The sequence below is a fragment of the Chanodichthys erythropterus genome, chromosome 12, assembly GCF_024489055.1.
Source record: "Chanodichthys erythropterus isolate Z2021 chromosome 12, ASM2448905v1, whole genome shotgun sequence".
NCBI classification, from domain to species: Eukaryota; Metazoa; Chordata; class Actinopteri; order Cypriniformes; family Xenocyprididae; genus Chanodichthys; species Chanodichthys erythropterus.
In genome coordinates, this window is record NC_090232.1 from 33,717,594 (window position 1) to 33,741,396 (window position 23,803).

Here is a 23,803-nt window from a genome sequence, read left to right on the forward strand (position 1 = left end):
AAGTACAATTAGGACACTTTGGACATTACGAAACTCTCTACTGGCAGAGACTGTTACATTTACAGACACTATTTGCTGCACTGTGTTAGAGTCAGAAACTAGCCTAACAACATATTTTTACATCTGCAGCCTAAAATGAAACAAGAATGACATGAAAGCTCCTAGAGTGCAATCAGTGCATCATGGCGTGTCTTTTCAGCAACTTGTAGTTATACTCTGGGCTTTTTACAACACTGATCAAAGTGCAAAACAACTAAGCTAGTACTGCCATGTGGTTTTGTTTGTGTGAGGCCATCAGACACTTCCTTTAGTTAATGTGTCACACTCATAGACTGTATTGTCACACTACTACAGCACAGATGAAATGAGACAGATGGCAGGAGAAAGTTAAAGGTGTGCGCTGTTGGGTGAGAAGGTTGGGGGAGGGAGGGAGTGAACTTTGGATCTCTCAGGCGTTGCTCTGAGTCTTCTGTGGCATTGTCACCGGAGTTGCCACGCAGGTCTGGTTGGTAACCGTGGTGATGGTGAATAATTGAGAGGGTACGACCAGACAAACACACAGTGTTTCAGGAAGAGAGAGAACCAGATAGAGAGGAAATAACCTTCCAGAGACATGTAACTAAATTGCTTATTAACATGTTAAATTGTTGTTGTTAACAGGCTAGACCCATACAGACACATTTGTGCATATTTTCAGTCATGGAGGGTGATGTAGATGAAGATGATGGGACTTTTACTAACATCTCACTAGCTGATGATTCAGGTAAGACTGCATGTCTTGTCTAAAAGCTGATTTGTTTGTTTTCTTTGAGGAACCAAATCAGTGATGGAACTTGGAAATGTGCATGAAAAAAGCACACAGGTGCACATTAAAATGACAGTTATAATCTGAATAATGTATCCACTTTATATTAAGTGTCTTTAACTACTATACTATTTAACTACATTTAAATGAATCATTTGAGACAATACATTGTAGTTACATTGTACTTAAAATTGTACTGGTCAAATGTATGGAATCTTTTAGATTTTTTTTTTTTTTTTAAAGAAATCTCATATGCTCACCAAGGCTGAATTTATTTGATCAAAAATACAGTAGAAAAGGTAATATTGTTAAATATTATTACAATAAAAGTGTTTTCTCTTTTAATATATTTTAAAATGTGATTTATTCCAGTCTTACTCCAGACTTCAGTGTCACATGATTCTAATGTATAAATAATTTTAATATGCTGATTTGGTGCTCAAGAAACATTTCTTCTTATTATTAATGTTGTAAACAGTTTTTGCTGCTTATTATTTTTTTGGAAATTGTAACACAGTTATGTTCGGTTTTTTGTCATTGTGTTTGGTTTTCCCTGTCTAACTGCACATCTGTTTTCCTAGTTAGTCTCCTTGGTTGTTAATTAGCTCTGTACCGTTTCTGTTTTACCTTGATTAATCTGTGTATTTTAACCCTTAGTTCTGTCTGTTCATTGTATGTCGTTTACATTTAATGTGGTTGTGTATTACATCTCCTGAGATTTCCTGTTGCAGTTCCAACTGCTCTGCCTGGAGCAAGAGCAATTAAACCTTGAGGACCTCACCATGGAATTTTTAGACATGGCGTACCTTACGATCTTTCCAGACAGCACTCTGTGCTTGTTTATCAGGACCAGCATTAACAAGCGCACAAAGGCCATCTGCCTGGTGATGGTCTTCAGGGAAATTTCACTGCGTTTGTAGAGTGGGTGCTGGTGAACAACAGTTCAGCTTTCACCATCTGCCCTGCTGAGGAGGACATCACCAGCCCCACTCTGGACCTAGAGCCCAGCCAGCCGCCTAAACTCTGCACGGAGTGTACACCAGAGCCCACCACAGACACGGAGCCCAAGCCTGCCGTGATTTAAGCACCAGTAGGAACTAAGACTGTACCAATCATCGTCCCGGAGCCCAAGCCCAAGGGAATGTCTAACCAGGTGCGAGGTGGAGTTTGAAGGCATGGAATGGAGCCACGCCCACGCTCCTGTTGCTGAGGGAGAGCTGCATCTGGCCTCTACATTATCCCTTAAATGCATGACTGTTTCGCCAGTCATTCTTACATATTCGGGTCTTTATCGACCCGCATCTATATCTAACATGAATGGATCTATACCTGTCGTGATAATATAAAACTCCTCTGATATTAGAGTAACAATTACAGAAGAATAAAATAAATAGTATTTTGTTACCTTTTGGAGCTTGAAAGGGCCCCGTTTGAGCAGATGTTTATTGCCATCATCACTGTCCTCGTCAGAGCTCATTTCCCAGTAAATTCAGCAAATAATGGGCTAGTTTTATGTTTGAGGTCACGAATATGAGCCCATTCGCAATCTCAAACATATTCTCAGAACTATATAATTTTCAACATCTTCAAAATCAATATTTCGATCGCTAACAGCTTCACCAGATCCATCCAGTGACAGTTACAGTCATATTTGATTGCGTTCAGTACTTGCTCTGCAGTAAATCGCTGAGCCATTTCATGTTTTTCTTATTATTTCGTTTTCTGTCTAAATGAGTCATCACTTCAGCATTGTGTATCAGACATTGCCACCTTGAGGAATAAAGGCGAATTGCACTTATTCTGTCATCTAAGATTCAATTATTGTTGTGCAGAAAAAATATATGTACACTCATACACACCTCGGGTCGTTTGCGACCCTATACAATTTTTTACAAAAAATGAATACAAAAATAGGCATTCTTTTAAAATTTTATCATTTTTTTCTTGTTATATTTGTTTTTAATGAATTGATTGTGGAATACCAAGAAGGTTGATGTCTAACTTTAAAAAAATGAACGAGGAGGAGGGTAGTGAATGACGTCCCGGGTCACTAAAGACCCGAGGTATGCATTTAAGAGTTATATGAGGAATTGGAAGATGATATCTCCCTGTGTCTCCTGTTTCCGCTGGTCCCATCCAGCTGCAAATCTCCTGTGTCTCCACTGGCCCGCCCAGCTCCAAGTCTCTTGCATCTCCAGTGATCCCGCTCAGCCTCCCTCTTCCAACTCCTCTGCCTATAACAGCTAGTTCTGTGCTTCAGCTCCTCCTCTGACTCCAGTCTGCTGTGTGGATATGCCTTGGGTCTTCCGGTTTCCAGCTCTGCCTTGTCAAGTGTATCCCCTGGGTCCACCTCCAGCCGCCAAACCCGGCTCCTACCTTGGCTCCCCCTTCCCTCGGCTCCTCCTTGGTCCATCGCCCTTAAGGCTCCACCGGGTTCCCTCGTCCCTCCGGATCCGCCTTGGTCAGATGTCACACTGCCTGTGCGATGGGCTTCCAGGCCTTCAGCTGCGTTTTGTCCCTCCACCTGTTTGACTCTGTCAGGTTCCACCTTGGTTCTTAGTCCCACTGGCTCAGCCTCAGTCCTCTGACACCCTGGCTCCACCTCAGACGCTCATCATTGTGGCTCACTCAATCAGTGTTACTCGGCCTCATCTCCATCGGCTCAGTCTCCATCTGTCATCCTACTGGTTAAACCTGCCAAATCTCTATTATGGCTCTTTCCTCCCTCGACTCTGCCATGGGCCTTTGTCCTGGCTGTGGTCTACGTCCCCACCTGGCTCCTGGCCCCTCCCTGGCTCCTCCCACCATCATCCCCTCCCTGTTTTAACAGTTATGTTTAGTTCTGTTTAGTTTCAGTGTGTTTTAGATGGGTTCTCCCTGTGCTCATTTGCCTGTGTTCTTGATATAGCATATCAGAATGATTTCTGATGGATCATTTGACACTGAAGACTGGAATAATAGCTTCTGCAAACTCAGCTTTACCATCACAGGAATAAATTATATTTTTAAATATATTAAAATAGATTATTTATATTATAATATAAATAGATTATTTAGTTATTTTAAATTGTAATAATTTTTCACAATTTTACTTTCTTTTTTTATTGATTTTTGGATGCAGCCTTGGTGAGCATAGGATTCTTTCAAAAACATAAAAAAAAAATATTTGTTTATGTTTAAAACTGTCACGATCATGTACTTTTTTGTCTTGTTTAGTTTCTAGTCTTTTCATTGTCTGTTTTTCCTTAGTTCTATTCATTCATTTGTTGCCATAGTCCCTGATAAGTGTCACTGTTCCCTGTTCCGTTGATTACCTTTCTCTGTGTATTTAAGCCTTTAGTTCTTCTCTGTTCTTCATCTTGTGTTAAAGGGACAATATGTAAGATATTTGGATTAAAATATCCAAAAACTACTAGAATAATGTTATATATTTTGTTGACTTGTACTTACATTATCCCAAATGTTTCCAAAAATGTTTAAATCCAGAAAAATAAGCTATTTTAACCAGGACACGGACCATGTCCGTCACCTATCAATGCCATCATACCCCCATTACCCACGATTTCCAGTTTTATTTTGTAGAAACCATGGAAACACCAAATACACTTTAATATATTATGTGTTTTATTAGACAGGTGAGCAACTATTTGCATACATTCATTGACAGAAATCTAATCATGTTATATATCGCAACACAGTAAGTCTTATTGTTGAAATATCATTTTCTTGATTTACCGTGAGTACCATGTTTTACCATATCGATCTAGCTTACTGCAGTGTGCAACAAGCAGTGTGTCTCATAGTAGCTATGACAAAAACATATATATGCAAAAACATATCTGCATGTCATTACCTGAAGTTACATCTATAATTACACTATTTATCATATCCCTTAACCTACCCATACCACCAAACCTGTCACTAAACTTACCTGTATTCCATCTCAATAGCAGCAAAAGTGTTTTGCAACACAACATAAATGCAATAAGTATATTGTACCTTACAATTTATATTTCTAATGTAAGTATACAGGACTACATAGTGGTTAAAGACACCTAATATAAAGTGGGACCTGAATGATCTTTTTTTAAATTATGCTTTATGAAGTATATTCTTGCAGCAAGTATGAATTCAGTGTCTAAATGCTTTAGTACTGTGCAGCATGTAGTTTTCTTGTCCAAATACATGAATGAATGGCGAGACAGTCAACACATGTCAGAAACCTCACCTGCCATAAGGGTCAGTAAGTATCTGCATGTGTATAGGGACTGTGTAGAGACAGTCTGACACATACAGTGAGCATGTGTGAATGAAGCTACTGTCAGAGCAGTAAGTAGAACAAAAGCTGCATATTTCAGATGACTCATGTCTACTCTCAGTGATCATTTTTAGAGATGGTTCACCACAAAAAGAAAATTCTGTCATTTACTCACACTCATGTTGTTTCAAACCTGCATGACTTTATTTTTTTCTGTAGTACAAAAAAGATGCTGGGGAGAGGGGACTGAAGCTAGCCTAGTTGTCAAATTTGTTTTGTTACTAGTTTAAAAGCTTTTGAACATTTCCACTTCCATTTCTCAGAAAAACACAGATACAGATAATGTGTGCTTTTGTGCCCCAATAGCAGGACATGTTGTCAAACTGTATGGGGGCAAGTTGTCACAATGGAATCAAGACTATTATAGAGAGCAAAATGTAATAAAATATCAAAACAATTATGAAACAAAATAACGCACCATTGTATACATATATTAATAGTTCTAATGAGAGCAAATGTTTACTATGTTGCATAATGCATTCTGTTCCAAATACTATTCTTTTAAAAATAGAGGGCAGTAGATAGGCATGCTAGCGTTGCTTTGTGCACACTTTACAGAGAGCTTTGTCTCCCTCTGTTGGTATTTCTCTGTAGTGAGTTAATGTGAGAGAGAAAAAGAGAGAAGTGATGAGGTAACGGACAGTCTGTACCATTACCCTGACATCTGCTTTGGAGGCCTGATTATTTTTGAACATCTTTAATAACGCTGAGAGTTGTAGTCTTATATCAGGTAGGACTGTGTGACTGTGTTTACTATAGCCGGGCTTCGCTATCACATGCGATCATGCTTATTTCGTCTCAGCGTGTATTAATTTCCTAAAGGCCCTTTTACCAAGTTTATTTGTTGCTAATGATTTAAACTGAATTTTGTTATTGGGTCATTTAAAGCCTTTTTCCTTAGCACAAAGGGTGTAGAGGCCTGTAATGCATGAGAACGGGTGGAGACTGAGTTTTGGACCTGGCACGAGTTAAAACTTTATAAAACCAGAGTAATAATGTTATGTCTCGAGTACTTATAGCTATATGATTACACTTTAATCATGCCATGTAAATCACTTAGCTCTCTGTGAACTATATTGGTTCATGTCAGGCGATGATTGTTTTGTTAGCCAATAGCTAACTTAGCCAAGTGTTTATATTGATGCGTTAGGACTTTGAACCGCTTAGTTTGCATTGTATTCGCGTGATACTTCAACGAACATCATAAGACGTCCAAAAACATAAGCAAATGTTTTTATTGTAAGTATATTTTGTCATATTGACTGATAATATCTCTTTTAGCTGACGGAGAGCCGACAGTCCTGCGCTTCATACCAGAGGACCAGAACAGCACCATGAACTGTGAGATTGATGGTAAATAGCTCTCACAATTTATTATAATAATTTATAATGTGTTGTTAAAATGCATGTTTTCCATTTCTGTTCAAATTGCTTTGGAGTAGTTTCAGATATTTGTGTCTTTTCTGAAGATATGGAGAATCAGGTTGAGCAAGAGGAGAAGTCGAGACTCATAAACCAAGTGTTGGAGCTTCAACACACACTTGAAGGTATAAAAGCTTATAATTTTTTACCAGTAGTTTCTTGTTGCTGCTTTTTGTTACTCAATATACACCCTTCATGTTGCTGTTTTTCCTCTAACCAGACTCCACTGATCCACTCAGGCACTCTTAATGGCTGCCAGAAAAGCTAAGTGATGCACTCTAATGCTTTCTGTCTGTTTTCATTAGATCTCTCTGCACGTGTGGACGCAGTAAAAGAGGAGAACCTTAAGCTCAAATCGGAGAACCAGGTTCTCGGGCAGTACATAGAGAACCTCATGTCCGCCTCCAGTGTGTTTCAGACCACCGACACCAAAAGCAAACGAAAATAAGTGACCGTGTGTATCACGTCAGCTAAATCCATCTCTTCTCTTCCCAACATTCAAACTACTAGCCTTACATAAGCCGCTATTTGTTTTGTATTTATTTTGTTGTTAAATATACTGATGCATCTCTCAGCATGGGTTGGGTAATACTTGAATGGACTGAGCTGCTGCCTCTCCCCGTCAGCTCACTGTGTTACAAGATTTAAAAGGATGCATTTTGTGATCAGATAAGTACAGAGCTGGTGTAATACCACCTCTTCTGTATAATTCACTTAGCAGGTCCATAACCAATCTCAGACCCTCACATTTTTTTTTAGATATTTTGGCTTTCCACTAACATTTACATTTAAAAATGCATTATGTAAATGGAAGTTCAAAGCAAGGAGACTGTACCCAGATATGTTCCCTTGAAAGTGCATGACATCCCATAACTAAATTGCATGAAGGCTAAGGATGGATATCCTAAACTAGTCCTCCCTCTTAGGATATTTTTCTTGTTTGAACCAAGGTCCACATTCCCAATTATATCAATGACAGTTGCTCAGCTGGCACAAAAACATGCTATTTGAATTCTGCCATATATAAAAAATTGGCCCCTGACCCATACTTATACAAGCATAACTATAAGGACTTCCCTTAATTAGGTACATTTTAAGAGGCCTTGAGTCAATGAATTACATTTACTCTCTTTCATGGTTGGATTTATCTTAAAAGATCCGACTAGTGCCCGACAAACTCAACATCTTTTGAGTAGGATCAATAGACCACAGCGTGAACTGCAGCATTGTGTTGTAGAGTTCGCTCTTCATGGTCACATCCTTTGGGTCGACTTAAAATGGACGAAATAAGCTTTTACTGCTTTCAAAGACTGGAGTGAGTTTGCTGAGTGATATTGATCCGATTGCTCCAAAGCATCTGCTTTAGCGACATTTACGGGTCTGGATGCTCTGCTCTTTGCTCAGAGTTTGCCTTTGTGAAATTTCACTTAGTATGAATTATTGACATGACACTGAAAGATCTGCCACAACACTACATACTCACTCAGTTCAGTATTTCTTTTGTGAAGTTGTTCATTTATGTAATTTATACCTGCCTGTTCTGAAAGTGTACATTTTCTTTTGTAAATATTTTGCCTTGAATAAAATAATTTGCTTTTGCACAAACGACTAAACTGTTCTTAGTTGAAGTCATGGCAACGGTGCACAGATGTTTATAGTAAATATTTATTTCCAAGAGCAATGAACAGTTTGCAAACATGTAAACAAAAGGCTGTCCTTGTAAGGCTGAACACACGACCTAAAAAAGCAGAAAAAACAAAACTGTTCATCACTTGAAAAACAACCTGTCGGTTTCCAAAGCTCTATGGTTTCATAGATGGCGGTCAGTCTGATGTCAGTGGAAGTGTTTTCAGTGTGCTTATGACTAGCTCTGCGGTTAGAGAGTGTCAGTGATTACAACTGTGCGTAATGACTTTTTTTTTGATGCCAAAAAAGCAATACTGATTTGAGTTCCTAGCACTCCGCTGACCTAGATGTTTGGTGGAGACGGCCTCTGGTCTCATGGAGCTCTTCTCCACAGCCTGCTAACTGTGGTAACGACACAGTAGAATGCGAGATTAAAAAGTTCTATGCCTAAATTCAATTGCATCATTTTTCAAACAAGATACAAACAATAAATACGATCAGAGCGATTTGATCATGTTAAAAAGCTCATAACTTAAAAACTCACAAAGAACTCACCCCTTTTTAATAACTTAACTTGAACTGAAACGTTGAGGTGATCATAAACTAGTTCATCTTTCTAAAATATCCATTGTACATTTCCCTTCACAGTATTCAGACTTTCATCACTAGTAGGGAAACACTGGCCCAGTAAAACTTATTGAAATTTAATCTAAAAAGAAAAAAATAGGAAAAAAAGTGGAGATAAAAAACTCAGCAGGTCTGACTTTTGTATCTAAATCCAAATCCCAACAGTAACCGATAAGAACTAAGCGGAAGACTGAAAGAGGGGAGGCGAGGTTCAGTCGGATGAAGGATGACCTCTTCGGGAGAACGGCTAGGCTTGCCGTTTTTTTTTTTTTTTTTTTTTTTTTTTTGCATGCTAAAGGGCATAAGCCGAAAGCATGCAGCAAAAAGAGGACTGAGAAGAGGGAAAAATGGGGAAAATGTGGTTCTTCAGTCCTTCCGTACTCTTCTCTTTCTCACAGCTTTAGGTTCTTCTCCTGTGCTCTGAATTTCCTCATCGGCGTCCTTCATCTGCAAAGACCCAAAATTGTCAGTCTAACAACAATCAGTGGTTCTAGATTGTCAATACAAATCAACCTAAAAAAAATCTCCCTAAAAAAAGGCACAGTGACATCAAGTTAGGACAATGCTTCAGCAAAATAGAATCAAACAATGTTACCATAATGTTTCCAGCAGGTTCTTTCTAACGGTGTTATTCGGTTGTTAAAGGGATAGTTCACCCAAAAATGAAAATTTGATGTTTATCTGCTTACCCCCAGGGCATCCAAGATGTAGATGACTTTTTTTCTTCAGTCGAACGCAAATTATGATTTTTAACCGCAACCGTTGCCGTCTGTCAGTCAAATAATAGCAGTGATTGGGAACTTGAACAATAAGAGTCGAAAAAACTTCCATAGACAAATCCAAATTAAACCCTGCGGCTCGTGACGACACATTAATGTCCTAAGACACGAAACGATCGGTTTGTGCGAGAAACCTAACATTTATATAATTTTTTACCTCTAATACACCACTATGTCCAACTTCGTTCAGCTTCCTGCTAGTGAGGTCTGATCGCGCTCTGACAACGGAAGTGATGTCTCGCGCTCATTGAAGTATATGGGCGAGACATCACTTCCGGCACCAGAACGTGTTTTTTGACCTCACTAACAGGAAGCTGAACGAACTTGGACATAGTGGTGTATTAGAGGTAAAAAATTATATAAATGTTAGGTTTCTCGCACAAACCGATCGTGTCTTAGGACATTAATGTGTCGTCACGAGCCGCAGGTTTTAATTTTGATTTGTCTAAGCAAGTTTTATTTACTGTTATAGTTGAAGTTCCCAATCACTGCTATTATTTGACTGACAGACGGCAGCGGTTGCAGTTAAAAATCATAATTTGTGATCGACTGAAGAAAAAAAAGTCACCTACATCTTGGATGCACTGGGGGTAAGCAGATAAACATCAAATTTTCATTTTTGGGTGAACTATCCCTTTAAGTCTGACGTCACGCGGCAGCGCTTCCGGGTCCAAACGCTCTATCTCATACCACAACAAAACAAAACAACAAATGGTGCTAATATACACACACGATGTGGTGTAATGCTACAAAAAATATATAATCATAACCTTTATCTCCATACCAAAATCCCAGATGGCCAGACAATGATTCATCTTTTATAAATCATTAAAATATTAATAACTGTGACGCTGTGAGCATGGAGACTGTTGTGTAGACTGTAAGTATTTAAAATGTTTAACTTTTTAAAATGTTTGATGTTTATTATGAATAAATAGCACTCATAAATGGCCGTCGATGGCATTCTCAAGTGAAACGAGTCGAAGCTTGGACCCGGAAACGGCGTTCCTTACGTCATGACTTAACAAGCGGATTGATTTCAGATTTGCACGCTTTTAAATGTCATGTAAAAATACAAACTATAATTGTTTCGTCAGGTACACATGAGCCCCTTTCACACATACAGTCATTAGGTTTGGGAATTGAAAATCGATTCCAATTCTCTAAAATAAACATTTTGATTCAGCCTCTCATATAGTGCGCGATACAGAATTGAGTTCTAGTATACCTCTATACACAAAAAATTAGGTCAAAATATCCTTGCAAATAGTTGGTTATGTCTTAAGTGAACGTAAACAGTTAAGAAAAGGCATGTTAATCAAAGAAGAAAAGAAAAATTCTTTAATAATTAACTTTAATAAGAAATAATCTACATTTTATTTATAAAAAGAAAACTATGCAGTGTTATTTTACATTTGATTACAATTTCAGTACCTGAACTTTAGTTGTATTTATTTGTGCTATTGCTAATTTGATTATTTGTTCTCATTTCATTACCGTTTACATGTCTTTAATCATGTTTGAAATTTATATAACTTAGCCCAGCTGTTTTTGCTGTGGTATATTTGTTAAAACCAAAGGAAAATGTTAGTGTTCTTTATGCTGCTGATTTTTTGTAGGCTGCAGATTTTTGTTTATGAAAATCAGCTGCAACAAAACGTTTTGCCAAAAGAGACAGAATAAATATGTTTGATATAAATGTTTGGCTAAATGTTTAACCTTACTGGAATTGAAACGATAAGAATTCGAATCGTTAAGCAGAACTTTAATCGCTAAAATTCAAACGATACCCAACCCTAACAGTAATTACTAGTAAATTACTGATAAGAGATCAAACATACTATTACTTAAAAATGTAGTATCAAAAATGCTGGTAAATCGGTTCTGGCAATTTCCCGGTATGAAAAGTTGTAACATTACAAGACATTCAAGGTCAGAACATGCTGATGTATGAAGTCTGCTTTGGGCCAATCATAAAGCTCTGTCAACGCTGTTTACGGTAAGTTCTGCTGCTTTTAATTGATTTGTATGTAATCATGTGCTAGACGGACATCTGACCGCTGAGCTGCGTCTCATGCTCGAGACGCTGCCTTCATTTCCATTCATAAGCGCAGTTACTATTGCATACTATAGTAACTCTTAAGCGTCACTTGTTTTTAAGAGTGTGATTCATCCCCTTATGTCTGTCACTCAAATAAAAAAATATATATATAGTGGACAGTGAAACTAAAGCGCTTCTCTGTAAGAATTGAAAATATCCAAAGATATTTTAAAATGAACAAAGACATTTGCTTTACTGTTTCAACCCCCTCTCTCATGCTACAAGGGCCTTTTGGGAGGCACAAAGGTGTTGATAGTGATCAAGGCCTGTAGGCCAAGATGTGTGTACATCGGGGGTCTACAAATGGTCACACCTTTAGTACAGTGGGGGGAAGTTTTAATCTTCTGATTGGTCAGTTTGAATGTCTCACATCTGAGTTTCAGTCACATGGTCAAGGAAGGGATAAAAGAAGATTTTAACTGTTGCTCTGGTCTCTTTTCTATGCTCTTTTTCCTTGGATCTCTGGCACTCTCTTGCCCTCCCTCTCTCTCTCTCTCTCTCTCTCTTTCTATTTCTCTTTCTCTCTCAGGTAACTTTTTTCATACATGCTGTGTAAGTTCAATGGTATATGATTTTATCATCTCATACATCTATTTTGTAATTATTTTAAGTGTAACCATAATCAGATATTGTCATTATACCCTTTCTATTACAAATGATGTGCTAACTAGTTTTGATTTAGTAACATTAATGTGCTCCCTATTGCAATACAATATTGTCACACTATAGCAACGCTCTCCCACATATTTTGCTATTATAACTGCGCTTATTTCCGTCGTTGGTATAAGTTGCAGTGGGTGGTAATAGTCAAGAAATGTACAGTATTCTAACATCTTACTGATGAAGTTTCTTTAGTCGCTCGGCAAACCTTACAGCCTGAACCCCTGTAGGAGTTCCACCCTTACATCTCCTTACCCAGGTGGATGAAGAAAATGGCTCAGCATTTAAAGGTAATTTTTGATGACTGACATCAGAGTTTTCAGGTATTTTGGTACTGATGTGTGAATGGTATCTGACCAGTACAAAGATGGAAAGCTGTTGCTTGTGTGAACAGCACATCGGACCCTACTCTTTTTGTCTAAATGGGTGGAATAATCGACTTCATGTTGATCAAAATCTGTCTACAGAAGACTAAACGACAACGCAAACTTGCTTACTTCATCCTCTGAGGCTGTGTCATTTGGCTTACTGGCCTCTTCCTCATCCTCTGTATCTCCTCCTTCTCCATCCTCTGTGTCCTTCTCCATCCTGTCCCCATTCTCATCCACTGGTAAGGGAATAACAAAAGAAGAAAATTATGGTTAACAGCTACACTGGAAAAGTACTTAAATGGGAAACAAGGATAAATTTTACAAACCATTAGCTTCAGTGGCTTCCTCTGCTTTAGTTTCATCTTCATCTTCATCTTTCCCTTTCTCCTCCTCCTCCTCCTCCTCCTCCTCTTCTTCTACCTCTGGTTCTGCTTTGGGCTGATCAATTTTCTTGTATACATAGTCATCATCTGACTTCTGCAATACACGACATATAAACATGTAAGTTGAGAATATTCAAGAAGTACTTCACTGTGAAAGGCACTGAAAGGCACAGGATGATGCCGAAAGGCATGTAGAACGCTACAGGGCAGGTCACTGATAGTCTGTTACTACGCCACCAATGATAAACGCTCATTAAGAGGATTTTGTGCTTGCAAGCTAATCCTAAACAAAATAATCTTTCGCAGCATATCAATTGAGTTAGCATAGTAAACCAGATTGATCAGCTGTATTGTTTATGTTTCAAGTGTACTGTTGATGTGGATGTCATCACATAGCAAACACACAACAAATACCAGATTTGAGCCAAGTATCTCAGAATGACCTATACTTGAACTTGAGTATCACAGTACCTCTTTTTTTAAAGCCTTACTTACAGTATATAATACAGTATATATATATATTGAATAATTTCTATCCTGGATGCTGATCGGCCATTAGAGCATTTTAGCCATGTGAAAATAACATAAAAAAATAGTAAAAGCTGTGACACAAAATGCTTTTCAAACCTTGCTGCTTAAAACTGGACAATTTCCCTGAAGGAAATACCGGTTCTTGACAGACAGCAAACAAAATTGAAAAAACAAACAAAACAAAAACAAATAAAACAAAACAAAACAAAAACACAAAACAATGAAAAACAAACTAAACAAAACTCAGAACCGTGTTTTAAGTAAGTTTTAAGAAAGCTTAGGATTTCTCAGTGCTAGCTTGTCCTGTATATTCCAGTACATTTTAGTACTGTGTTTTACAGCAGTAAAAACTTACTGTCTTACTGTCTCCTTAGAATGAATCACTTGTATAGACCTCATTTGTAAGTCGCTTTGAATAAAACTGTCTGCTAAATGTAAAATGTAAATTTGTACGGTTGACTGTGCATGATTGTTTATTTCATTCTGCTGTACCCACACACATCTATATGATTCACAGCAAAATACTGACAACCTAAATATATCTGTGCCTGCTATATATCAAGTGTTTCCTTTTGCATTCAATGGGATCTCCTCTGTGGGGTCAGGACTTACCTTTGGCCAACAGAAGAGCACAGCCAGTCCAATAGGCAAACCAACGGTAAGGATGTAAACCACCCACAGCCAGGGCCTCTCTTCTGCAGCTAGTGCCAACTGACTCAACACTCCAGGCTAAGACAGCAAAAGACAGTGAGTATGTCAACCAAACTAAAGCCCAATGAGCAATAATTCCCAAAGCAAAGCTTATGTGAGAGGCAGAGGCATACCTCATTGGCACTAGCCACCAGTTTTTTGAGTCCCCAGCTGTCTGCAGCCCAGCGGTCCGCCACTTCTTTCTCTGCGGTAACAATGAAATTGTCAAAGTAAATGTCAGAGGTCATAGACCACAGCTCCAGACCTACAGCTCTGAATGCTTCCATCCTAAATGGGTGAAGATCCTCAAAGTAGTCAGGGTTTGCAATCTTCCGTGGACTCCACACACCCTGTTAACAAATACACAAAGTCGTTGAATATAAGTTAAACATTTTTTGTATTATACTTAAAGATCAGTGGTCACAGAACAGTGCACACCCACTTTTTCTGCCATTGGTTACAGAAGTATTTTTCCGTTCATTTTTCCCATGGGGATGTAAAATTTTTGATAAAGCGCTATAAGCCATGAACCAAGCCAATATTTCAAAATTGGACAAAAAGACAAAGGAACAAGACTGTATACTTCAGTGTACAGCTTTAGTGGGGGAAAGAACTATGCTATTTTTAACAAAATATTCAAGTCAACTCTGACTGGAATTTTCTATGCACCATAATGGTTAATTTAGTTTTACACCATGAATTTGTCTGTTAAAGGATTATTTAAAAAAATAAGTGGAAATAATGCAAACAGATGGCTTCAACAAAAACATATCGTCGATTAACAACCTTGGAGCTCTAATGGGGCTGTGTTGAAAGGTTGGCAAGTTATCATTAAAAAACAATTTCCTTATGGTGAAAATGAATTAAAGGTGCCCTAGAACTTTTTTTTTTACAAGATGTAATATAAGTCTAAGGTGTCCCCTGAATGTGTCTGTGAAGTTTCAGCTCAAAATACCCCATAGATTTTTTTAAATTCATTTTTTAAACTGCCTATTTTGGGGCATCATTAGAAATGAGCTGACTCAGGGTGTGTGGCCCTAAACAACAGGGTGTGTGTGCCTTAAACAACATAAAAAAAGTTCACACAGCTAATATAACCCTCAAAATGGATCTTTACAAAGTGTTCGTCATGCAGCATGTCTAATCGCGTAAGTACAGTGTTTATTTTGATGTTTACATATGGTTATGAATGAGTTTGATAGTGCTCCGTGGCTAACAGCTAATGCTACACTGTTGGAGAGATTTATAAAGAATGAAGTTGTGTTTATGAATTATACAGACTGCAAGTGTTTAATAATGAAAATAGCGACAGCTCTTGTCTCCATGAATACAGTAAGAAACGATGGTAACTTTAACCACATTTAACAGTACATTAGCAACATGCTAACGAAACATTTAGAAAGACAATTTACAAATATCACTAAAAATATCATGTTATCATGAATCATGTCAGTTATTATTTCTCCATCTGCCATTTTTCGCTGTTGTCCTTGCTTGCTTACCTAGTCTGATGATTCAGCTGTGCATAGATCCAGACGTTAATACTGGCTGCCCTTGTCTAATGCCTTTCATAATGTTGGGAACATGGGCTGGCATTATGCAAATATTGGGGGCGTACACCCTGACTGTTATGTAACAGTCGGTGTTATGTTTTGATTCGCCTGTTCTTCAGAGGTCTTTTAAACAAATGAGATTTATATAAGAAGGAGGAAACAATGGAGTTTGAGACTCAGTGTATGTCATTTCCATGTACTGAACTCTTGTTATTTGACTATGCCGTGGTAAATTCAATTTTTGAATGTAGGGCACCTTTACGTTTTTACTACAGTGTATGACTGTTGCACTATATTGTCCCTAAAATACAAATATTTTTAACCAAATTTTAACCTAAATTTCAAAGACAGGCTGTGTGTCACATTGGCTTGTACTGAATAAAATCTGGGTACTTCAGCAACATTTCCAGACTTCAGATGTCAGTACCTGGTAGTTAGGGTTGTCTATGAGAGGAGCTTTCCATTTGCCCTTATACTGAGGATTATTAACCATGGGCGGCTTCCATTCTCCACAGCCAGGAACAGCTGTACATGCTGGATTTGGCACCTGAGGAGCCTCCCATTCTCCATCCATTTCCTCATCCCTGAGAGAGAGAGAGAGAGAGAGGGGGGGGGGGGGGGGGGTTGGGGGGGGACGGGTATGAAGAGAATACTGCTGACATGGTGATATAAAAGGAAGAAATACAGCTAAAGTGACAGCATTGCATATTACATACTACAGATGATCATCTGCCAAACGGGAGCATTTTTTTGTGATGTATAATAAAATGTGTGAAATAATTGCCTAATAATAATAATGTACTTGGGTGCTATACAATTCCAATATTGTGTACAACAGCAAGATAGTCTAAAATCAATTGTCAATGACAATATGTGACATAATGATTGAGATGGCTTATCAAATCAAAGAAGGCAGGACTTTACTGTTCACAGAGGTCAAGTATGAATTCCAGCGCTATTTGACAACTGTTACAATAGAAATGTTAAACGACCAACAGTAACATCCAGGGATGCAAACTACTCAACATTTATCAAATTAATGTAATGTAATTTCTAACTGAATGTGATGAGACAAGAAACATTAACAGTCCTTTTCAGCATATTAGGCACAAGATTAAGAATGAACATGTGCATATTGAAAATTCACTTGTCTAAAAAATATTCATAAAACTTAAATTGGTAGAGTTACCCTCCTCAGACTTATGAACATGGAAAAACATGTGGCTTTGACTCAAGTGTGTTTATAGTTTGTGGTTAGGACAGTCATTTAGCCTAATACATAAGCTAAATACATTATTTGCAAATCAATCAAAAGCATAAATTTATAGTAAATTATAGTTCTTTATTTTTCTTCATTTATTTATTCTTTTTTTTTTCCTTTTGACAAGAAACTGTACCGTTTAAAGGCAGAACATAAATTTCAGCGCAATGTTTCTGTTTTCTGTTCTGTTTTGTTATGTATATAGCTAAACGGTTATGAACAACTAGCAGTAATATCCAGGGATGCGAACTAAACATTTTTCAAATTTCAGAATTTTGATTTTAAAATATGATACATGTAATGTAATTTACAACTGAATGTGAGGGGACAAGAAACATTAACAAAGCTGTTTTCAGCATATTACGCATGTGTGCACATTTTAAATGTTTATATTGTTTGTTTTGTGAAAATTCACTCTAATAAAAGAAGTTGGGTAGAGTTACCGTCATTAGACCTACATTAGAATATGGTAAAACATGTGGCGTTGACTCAAATGTTAATAGATTGTGGTTAGGACAGTCATTTAACCTATTAAAGTGCCCCTATTATTCCTAATTTTGTTTTGGAGGTCTCCTGCAATAGATTGACATGCATTAAAGGTCAAAAAACACTTTACTTTACTTAGCACTTCACCTCATTTCTCAGAGTCTGAAAATGGTTTGTTTGAAGATTCAGTCTCTCTAAACCCATCCTTACCGAGAGCCAGCTTTTCTCAGATTGGTCAGACGGCCCAGTCTGTTGTGATTGGCCGACAGCTTACAGCACATCGGAAACAAAACTTCTATTACCATTATCTGAATTTTAGCTCCAGAGGCTTCCTCAGGGCTTGTATACAAAGTGATACGAACAATAACGACGGCGTCAGTTTTTTCTGTATCAATTCCAGCGTGAGTCCTCATCGCTTTGAAGTGCATGCAAAGTGGATTCACAGTGTTGAAAACTGACATGAACAACACAAAACTCTTCCAGACCTCAGCTACAACTACAGTGTTTGAGGGCGGTTCAAAGTAGATGATGTTCACAAGCAGCCAATGAAGTCCATAGGCTGATATAATGCAAATGTGTTACATTGTTACGTTGGTATTATAACAGGAAGTGAGACTGGAATTGCTGACGACTTGTTCAAACTGCCTCTTTCTTTTAAGAGACAATCACTCTCTTTCCGGCATAATAATCAAGGAACTTTGCTGCCGTTCCATGGCTGCAGCAGTGCAATGATATTACACAGCGTCTCTCACAAACGTCTCCATGGTTGCAAGGCACGTTCCCTGTGCAAGCAGGGGCTCACAGGTGCTGCGTAATATCAGTGCACTGCTGCAGCCATGATACGGCAGCAAAGTTCCTTGATTATTACGCCTGAATGAGAGTATAGTTCCTAGCCATATCAGCCTAGAAAATCACAACTTTTTATTTTCCGTCGGTCTTAGTACACGATTTAACTACAGAAGAGTCAAGTTTTAAATAGGAAAAATATCAAAACTCTTTGGTCATTTTTAAGCGCGATGCTAACAGTCTAATCAGATTCAATGAACTATGCTAAGCTATGCTAAAAGTGGTACCGCCAGAACCGGAGATCGGCTGAATGGATTCGAAAACGGTAAAACTCAACTGTTTAACTCTAGGGGAGTTGGAAAATGAGCCTATTTTCAAAAAAAGTGGAGTGTTCCTTTAAACAACAGTTCAATAAACAAGAAGTTAATATTATGAGCCAAATTTTAGACACAATATTGGCAATATTGTCTGTTTTTGCTCTATTACGCCGACACAAAAATAGTTCCAAACAAAGCCACGAGAGAACCGTTGTGCCTCTCAGAATAACACACAGTGGTGTTTCTTTTGCAGTGCAAAAATGAATTTTGTTTACACAAATTTCCATTGTTTGGTAACAACCAAAGTTTCTAATTATTGATAAATTAATGTAAGAATTTGACATAAAAGATGATACATACCATCTAATAAGTTTAGAAAAAATTGCCCTTATGAAGGAAAAAATGCCCCTTGAAATCAATTTAAGGTTGCCCCTTGAAGAAAGAGTTTCTTAAAGAAAAGAATTAATGTCACTGCTGTGAAAAGCTTTGGGAGTCAGCTGTCCACAACAGGATAAACCAGCAGCACAAAACCCACTCAGCAAAATACTGGTATTTATCATTATCAACAAAATCCCAGAAAATATTGAGATATAACCGTTTGTCAAAATCGCACAACCCTACTTCAAGAATGTGTAAATGTTTTTTTATTGTACTTTTTGCACTGAAGTCATATTCCTGTGAAAATTTACAGTGGTGTTTAAGATACATCAATTTGATGCACTATGACACATCATCAGATTACTCCTGGCATTAAGATTTGTTTTGTTCAATAAGTGGATGACACTAAAACAGGTGTAAACAGGGTGTAAATGTTTTGAGCTTTTCCACTTTCGACCACTTCCAAAAATAGTCGAAAACACATTTGACCGGATTGCTTTCATAGTGTAGACGCTCATGTGGTCGAATGCGTTTGAACAGCCACTAAAGGTCGCCAACTCTTCGCCTACTGACCTAATGTGTAAACATTATGGGAAGCGCTCTAGCCAGATGGGATTTAAACTTTGCCAGCTGAAGACCCAAGTTTGATCTGAAGATAAAAAAAAACTTGCAAGCACAATGTTCTCTCACCATTCCTGTTCCTGATTTCTAACTCACTCACAGCGTTCAGTGTGGTTTTGCAGCTGTCAGAGCAGAAACGAAAGCTGATGCTCTCTGTGTTTTTCCATTGTCTCTGGGCATGTTCATATGTAAATTGCACAAGCTTACTTTGCCCATTAGATTGAAACATCTGAAAAAACCCATACATTTACCTGCCCATAAACCCTCCCCTCGAAGAAATCAGGACAGAAGTAGTTGAATGTGGACAAAAGAGATGGATTAAAACACCAGGTGTAAACGGGTATGTGTCTCCCTCGTCTACTTGCGATTGACCAAAACATATCTTAATACCAGGTGTGATACCAACAGTGATGTCCTCGGATGTTTCGGGTCTTTCAACATCAGACACCCTCTCCCAGGGATGAGAAATAGTTGACAAATTTACAGTGGCAAATAAATTGATTCTGATAATTACTTTATAGCTCCTCACTGAGCACTGACATAAGCCACTGGATTAAACAAAATACTTTTGCTCTCACCAGTCATCAGGCTTTTCTGCAGTGGGGTCAGACACAAACTCTGGCTCATCATCCAACCAACCATCAGGCTTCACTGCATCAGGATCCGGCACCTTAGCAGGGGCATCCTCATCCCTAGATAGAGAGATGCATAGATAAAGGAAAGAAATAGGGTCTTGACATACCACTGCTGCTATTCTCTTGACACAACTTCATCATAAGTTTACATGGTTCATCATATGACTGCCATGTCTGTCACTATGACTTCAAAATGGAAATAAAAACTGTGAAGGTAGTCATAACAATGTACTGCTTTATGTAAGTGGCTTCGGCAAAATAATAATAACAAAAAACCCACAAGCCATCAAAAACATCGTCATTTGCATTTGACATTGCTTCCTATTCATAGACCTCACCAGTCATCAGGTTTGACTGCTTCTGGGTCCGGGATTTTGGCTTTCTCATCCCAGTCCTCCGGCTTGGAGTCTTTGGGATCGTCAATCTCTTTTGGAGGGTTCACAGGTGGAACGACGTCTGTCAACAGGCTTCCCCTGCTAACACTGGACTGGTCAATAAAGATCTCATAGGTATTGTCTGGATTTAAAACTGAGAAAAGGAGAAGAAGAGAGCAAAAACAATTAAAGAATAATTTACCTTCTAAATCATTACATGCATGCAAAATTGCTTTCAATTGAAAAAAAGAAAAAAAGAAAAAAAGAAAAGGCTTTACATTAATGTCACATTTCATATGTGATATAGTGAAATACTTTTCAGATTTAATCTCAAATTACATTTGCTTAATTCAATTATTTATTATAACATTTATATCTATAAAATAGTAATAATAATTGTTTTTAAAAGGTTGTCAGAGCTTTCACAAGCTTATCACTACAAGAACACAAGTGTGTGTACGCACCAAGCGTGAAGAGGTGCGTCTTTTTATCAGTATAGATCTTTTTCAGATCGACGTCGGGACGTTTGGCATGTTTTTCTTCCATATCTCCATTAAGGGGGTTTTTATGTCTGAAGATGAAGTGCAGTTTGTAGTCCTCTCCACATTTGTCCGGCCCAAACATGATGCTATATGGTGTCCTGTCATGAAACTGCTCCTGTGAGTCAAAAGACGCATACATCACCCTTAAGATAAATTTTTTTTTCCTTAAAATGGCAATTTTATATAATATTGCTTATACCATATTCAAATCCAATATCTTACATTTCAATTTCTACAATACCAGGGCAGGTGTTTTTAGGGGGTGTTCACACTTGTAGTTTGGTTAACTTTGTTCTTTTGGTCTGGACCAAAAAGGAAATTATACATTTAGTCCTGGTTAGCTTAGCGGGCCTGACTGAGGCCCTTTTCAGGGGTCTCGGACCGCTTGTTTGGTTCGGATGGCAGCGTTCACACTTATTAAAATGAACCGCACTAACAGAGCAATCGCACCAGAGTTTGTTTTAATCGAACCAAACCTGCCGAGTGTGAACACACCCTTAATTTGTTCTAAACATATGAAGCAGTTAATGAACATACCAGGTCTAAGTCTTCGGAGTCTGACAATAGCTTGATATAAGCGCCGCCACAGTCAATCCCATCCTGAAAATTGACCTCATACCTGCATAGATCAGATTTTGTTTGAATGCACAAGCTTTATTTTTCAAGTATCATAGAAATCCAGGGTTCTGTAAGCAAGAACAGCACTCACTGGACAATGAGGGGCTTGTCCTTAAACACGAAGGGTTTGTTAAGCAGAGCCGCGATGGCATGATGCTTAGCACGAGACTTCAACACCAAGCCCAAATCACCAGGCACCTTGTTTTCCTTCAGGGGCTCAACCTCCCATTTACCTACAGGCACGAGAGACATAATCATTTGGGATTTTAAGTGGGATTAATGATCAAATATATTATCAGTATTATTTACTAATAAAAATATTAATAAGCGGCACTCAAAAATCACAAATCCTCTCAGCTGGAAAACTAACCATCATATTTCGCAATATCTTCATCAGCATCCTCCTTCATTGTTTTAGACACCTGCCAACTGCAGAAAATAATAAAACATGAAAAAGCTTACAAATAATTAAGCAATAAGTAACAAGAGGCCATGCTTTTTGCATAGAGTATTTATTCAATATATTCTGTGATCATTAAATCATTGTTTTGACAAAAATCTTCACAAAATCAGTTATCAATATTCTTCGTAAGTTTTAAAATGTGTTTATCTGCTAAATGTAAATGTTGTCAACATTTATGAGTATAGTTGAATAAAGATGATCTCAAAACAAACATACAAGACTGTAATCTTGTTTTCATTGTTTTAGAATAATTTTGTGCAATATCAAATTGGTAAGCTTCACAAACCTGCCCAAAGATCCGTCATCAAATGTCTCAGTAAAGAACACATCTCCTGTTGGGACTGGGGTCTTGTATGTTACCTGTGCATTTCATATAATGAGTAATTACGAAACACTTAAAGATTAGAGCCCGAGCCATTTAGTGTGAATCAGTGTAAACTTTTCTTATACAAAATATTCATATTTATGTGTTATGACAAATGCATATTTTTTGATTTCGTGGTATCTAACCTGAAAAGACACATTGGCATCTGCTTCAATGCTTTCACCACTGTCTATCTCTATGTCCACATCTCCATCTTCCACTTGAGCCTCCTCTTCATCCTCCAGGTCTTCTTCCTGGGCCCATGTTACCATGGAGATGGAGAGTAACAAGAGACACGTCCAGCCCCACCGCAACTTCATCTACAAAAACATGCAAAAAACAGCATGACCAAACGAATCAACTAAATAATAATAATTAAAACGTATATATATTATTTTCCTTTGAGGCGGAGCGTGTGATTTCATGACACTTTGACCCCGATATTGATCGACACATCTGCCATCAGAAGGAGCTTTTTGTTGTTTCAATATTTGTCGTTTCAATATTTCACTGTAAGACTTTAACATAACAGAACCGTAAATAGCCGCAATTATACCAGCAGAATAAAAAGCGAATAGGACAAACAGATATTTCAATAGCATCTTTTACATTTCATCACAATAATAATGGATTTAATTTAATTTTGTAATGGATTTCCCAAAATAGTAAAATATTAAATTTATAAAATTGTTAGTTTTGTAATTTATATTATTTATAACAATACTGTAATAACGTGCTCTGACTAGCTGCGGTACCGTTAGCTGGGTGACGACGATGATGATGATGACGATGAAGAGGAAAATGATGATGCGACCAACGTTTGTAGTGTTTAGCAGAAAATGCCTTTCTTCACTCACCTCCTCCAGCTGAATTAATACTGGCAATGTGTCGGTTAACTGTAGCTTAAGCGGATGAGTTTGTCATCCAGTGTTTCGGCGCGAAGCGTCCGCTATGAATGAGAGCGATAGCCAGTGTTATCAGAAGCGCAGGGTGCCACTGACAACCGCCCCTCTGCGATAAAACACACTTCCGCAACACCTGTCAAAATAAAAGTCCCATATATTTACCGTATATGCATTCGCCGCTGCACTC

General features: G+C 37.9%; 2 protein-coding genes across 6 annotated transcripts; one reads left to right on the forward strand and one right to left on the reverse strand.

Moving 5' to 3' along the window:
• Positions 1-472: 472 nt before the first annotated feature.
• scoca (short coiled-coil protein a) lies at positions 473-8,111 on the forward strand. Of its 4 annotated transcripts, none has more exons than XM_067402586.1 (5): positions 473-540; positions 661-763; positions 6,405-6,476; positions 6,593-6,670; positions 6,851-8,111. In XM_067402586.1, the coding sequence occupies exons 2-5, from the start codon at positions 700-702 to the stop codon at positions 6,991-6,993; spliced, it is 357 nt and encodes a 118-aa protein (XP_067258687.1). In that variant the 5' UTR covers positions 473-540; positions 661-699; the 3' UTR covers positions 6,994-8,111. The 4 variants fall into 4 exon arrangements, with proteins under 4 accessions (XP_067258687.1, XP_067258688.1, XP_067258686.1 ...); XM_067402587.1 differs by lacking the exon at positions 473-540 and adding an exon at positions 545-615 and having other exon boundaries at positions 698-763; XM_067402585.1 differs by lacking the exon at positions 473-540 and having other exon boundaries at positions 580-763.
• Positions 8,112-8,244: 133 nt separating this feature from the next.
• On the reverse strand, positions 8,245-23,728 carry clgn (calmegin). Of its 2 annotated transcripts, none has more exons than XM_067402584.1 (15): positions 23,467-23,728; positions 22,858-23,031; positions 22,634-22,707; positions 22,255-22,313; positions 21,976-22,117; positions 21,804-21,885; positions 21,189-21,381; positions 20,689-20,878; positions 20,294-20,407; positions 16,294-16,450; positions 14,448-14,663; positions 14,236-14,352; positions 13,036-13,186; positions 12,836-12,945; positions 8,245-9,245 (listed from the first exon to the last, which is right to left on the reverse strand). In XM_067402584.1, exons 2-15 carry the CDS (start codon positions 23,029-23,031, stop codon positions 9,165-9,167), a joined length of 1,860 nt encoding a protein of 619 aa, XP_067258685.1. In that variant the 5' UTR covers positions 23,467-23,728; the 3' UTR covers positions 8,245-9,164. The 2 variants fall into 2 exon arrangements, with proteins under 2 accessions (XP_067258685.1, XP_067258684.1); XM_067402583.1 differs by having other exon boundaries at positions 8,246-9,245; positions 23,569-23,728.
• Positions 23,729-23,803: the final 75 nt, after the last annotated feature.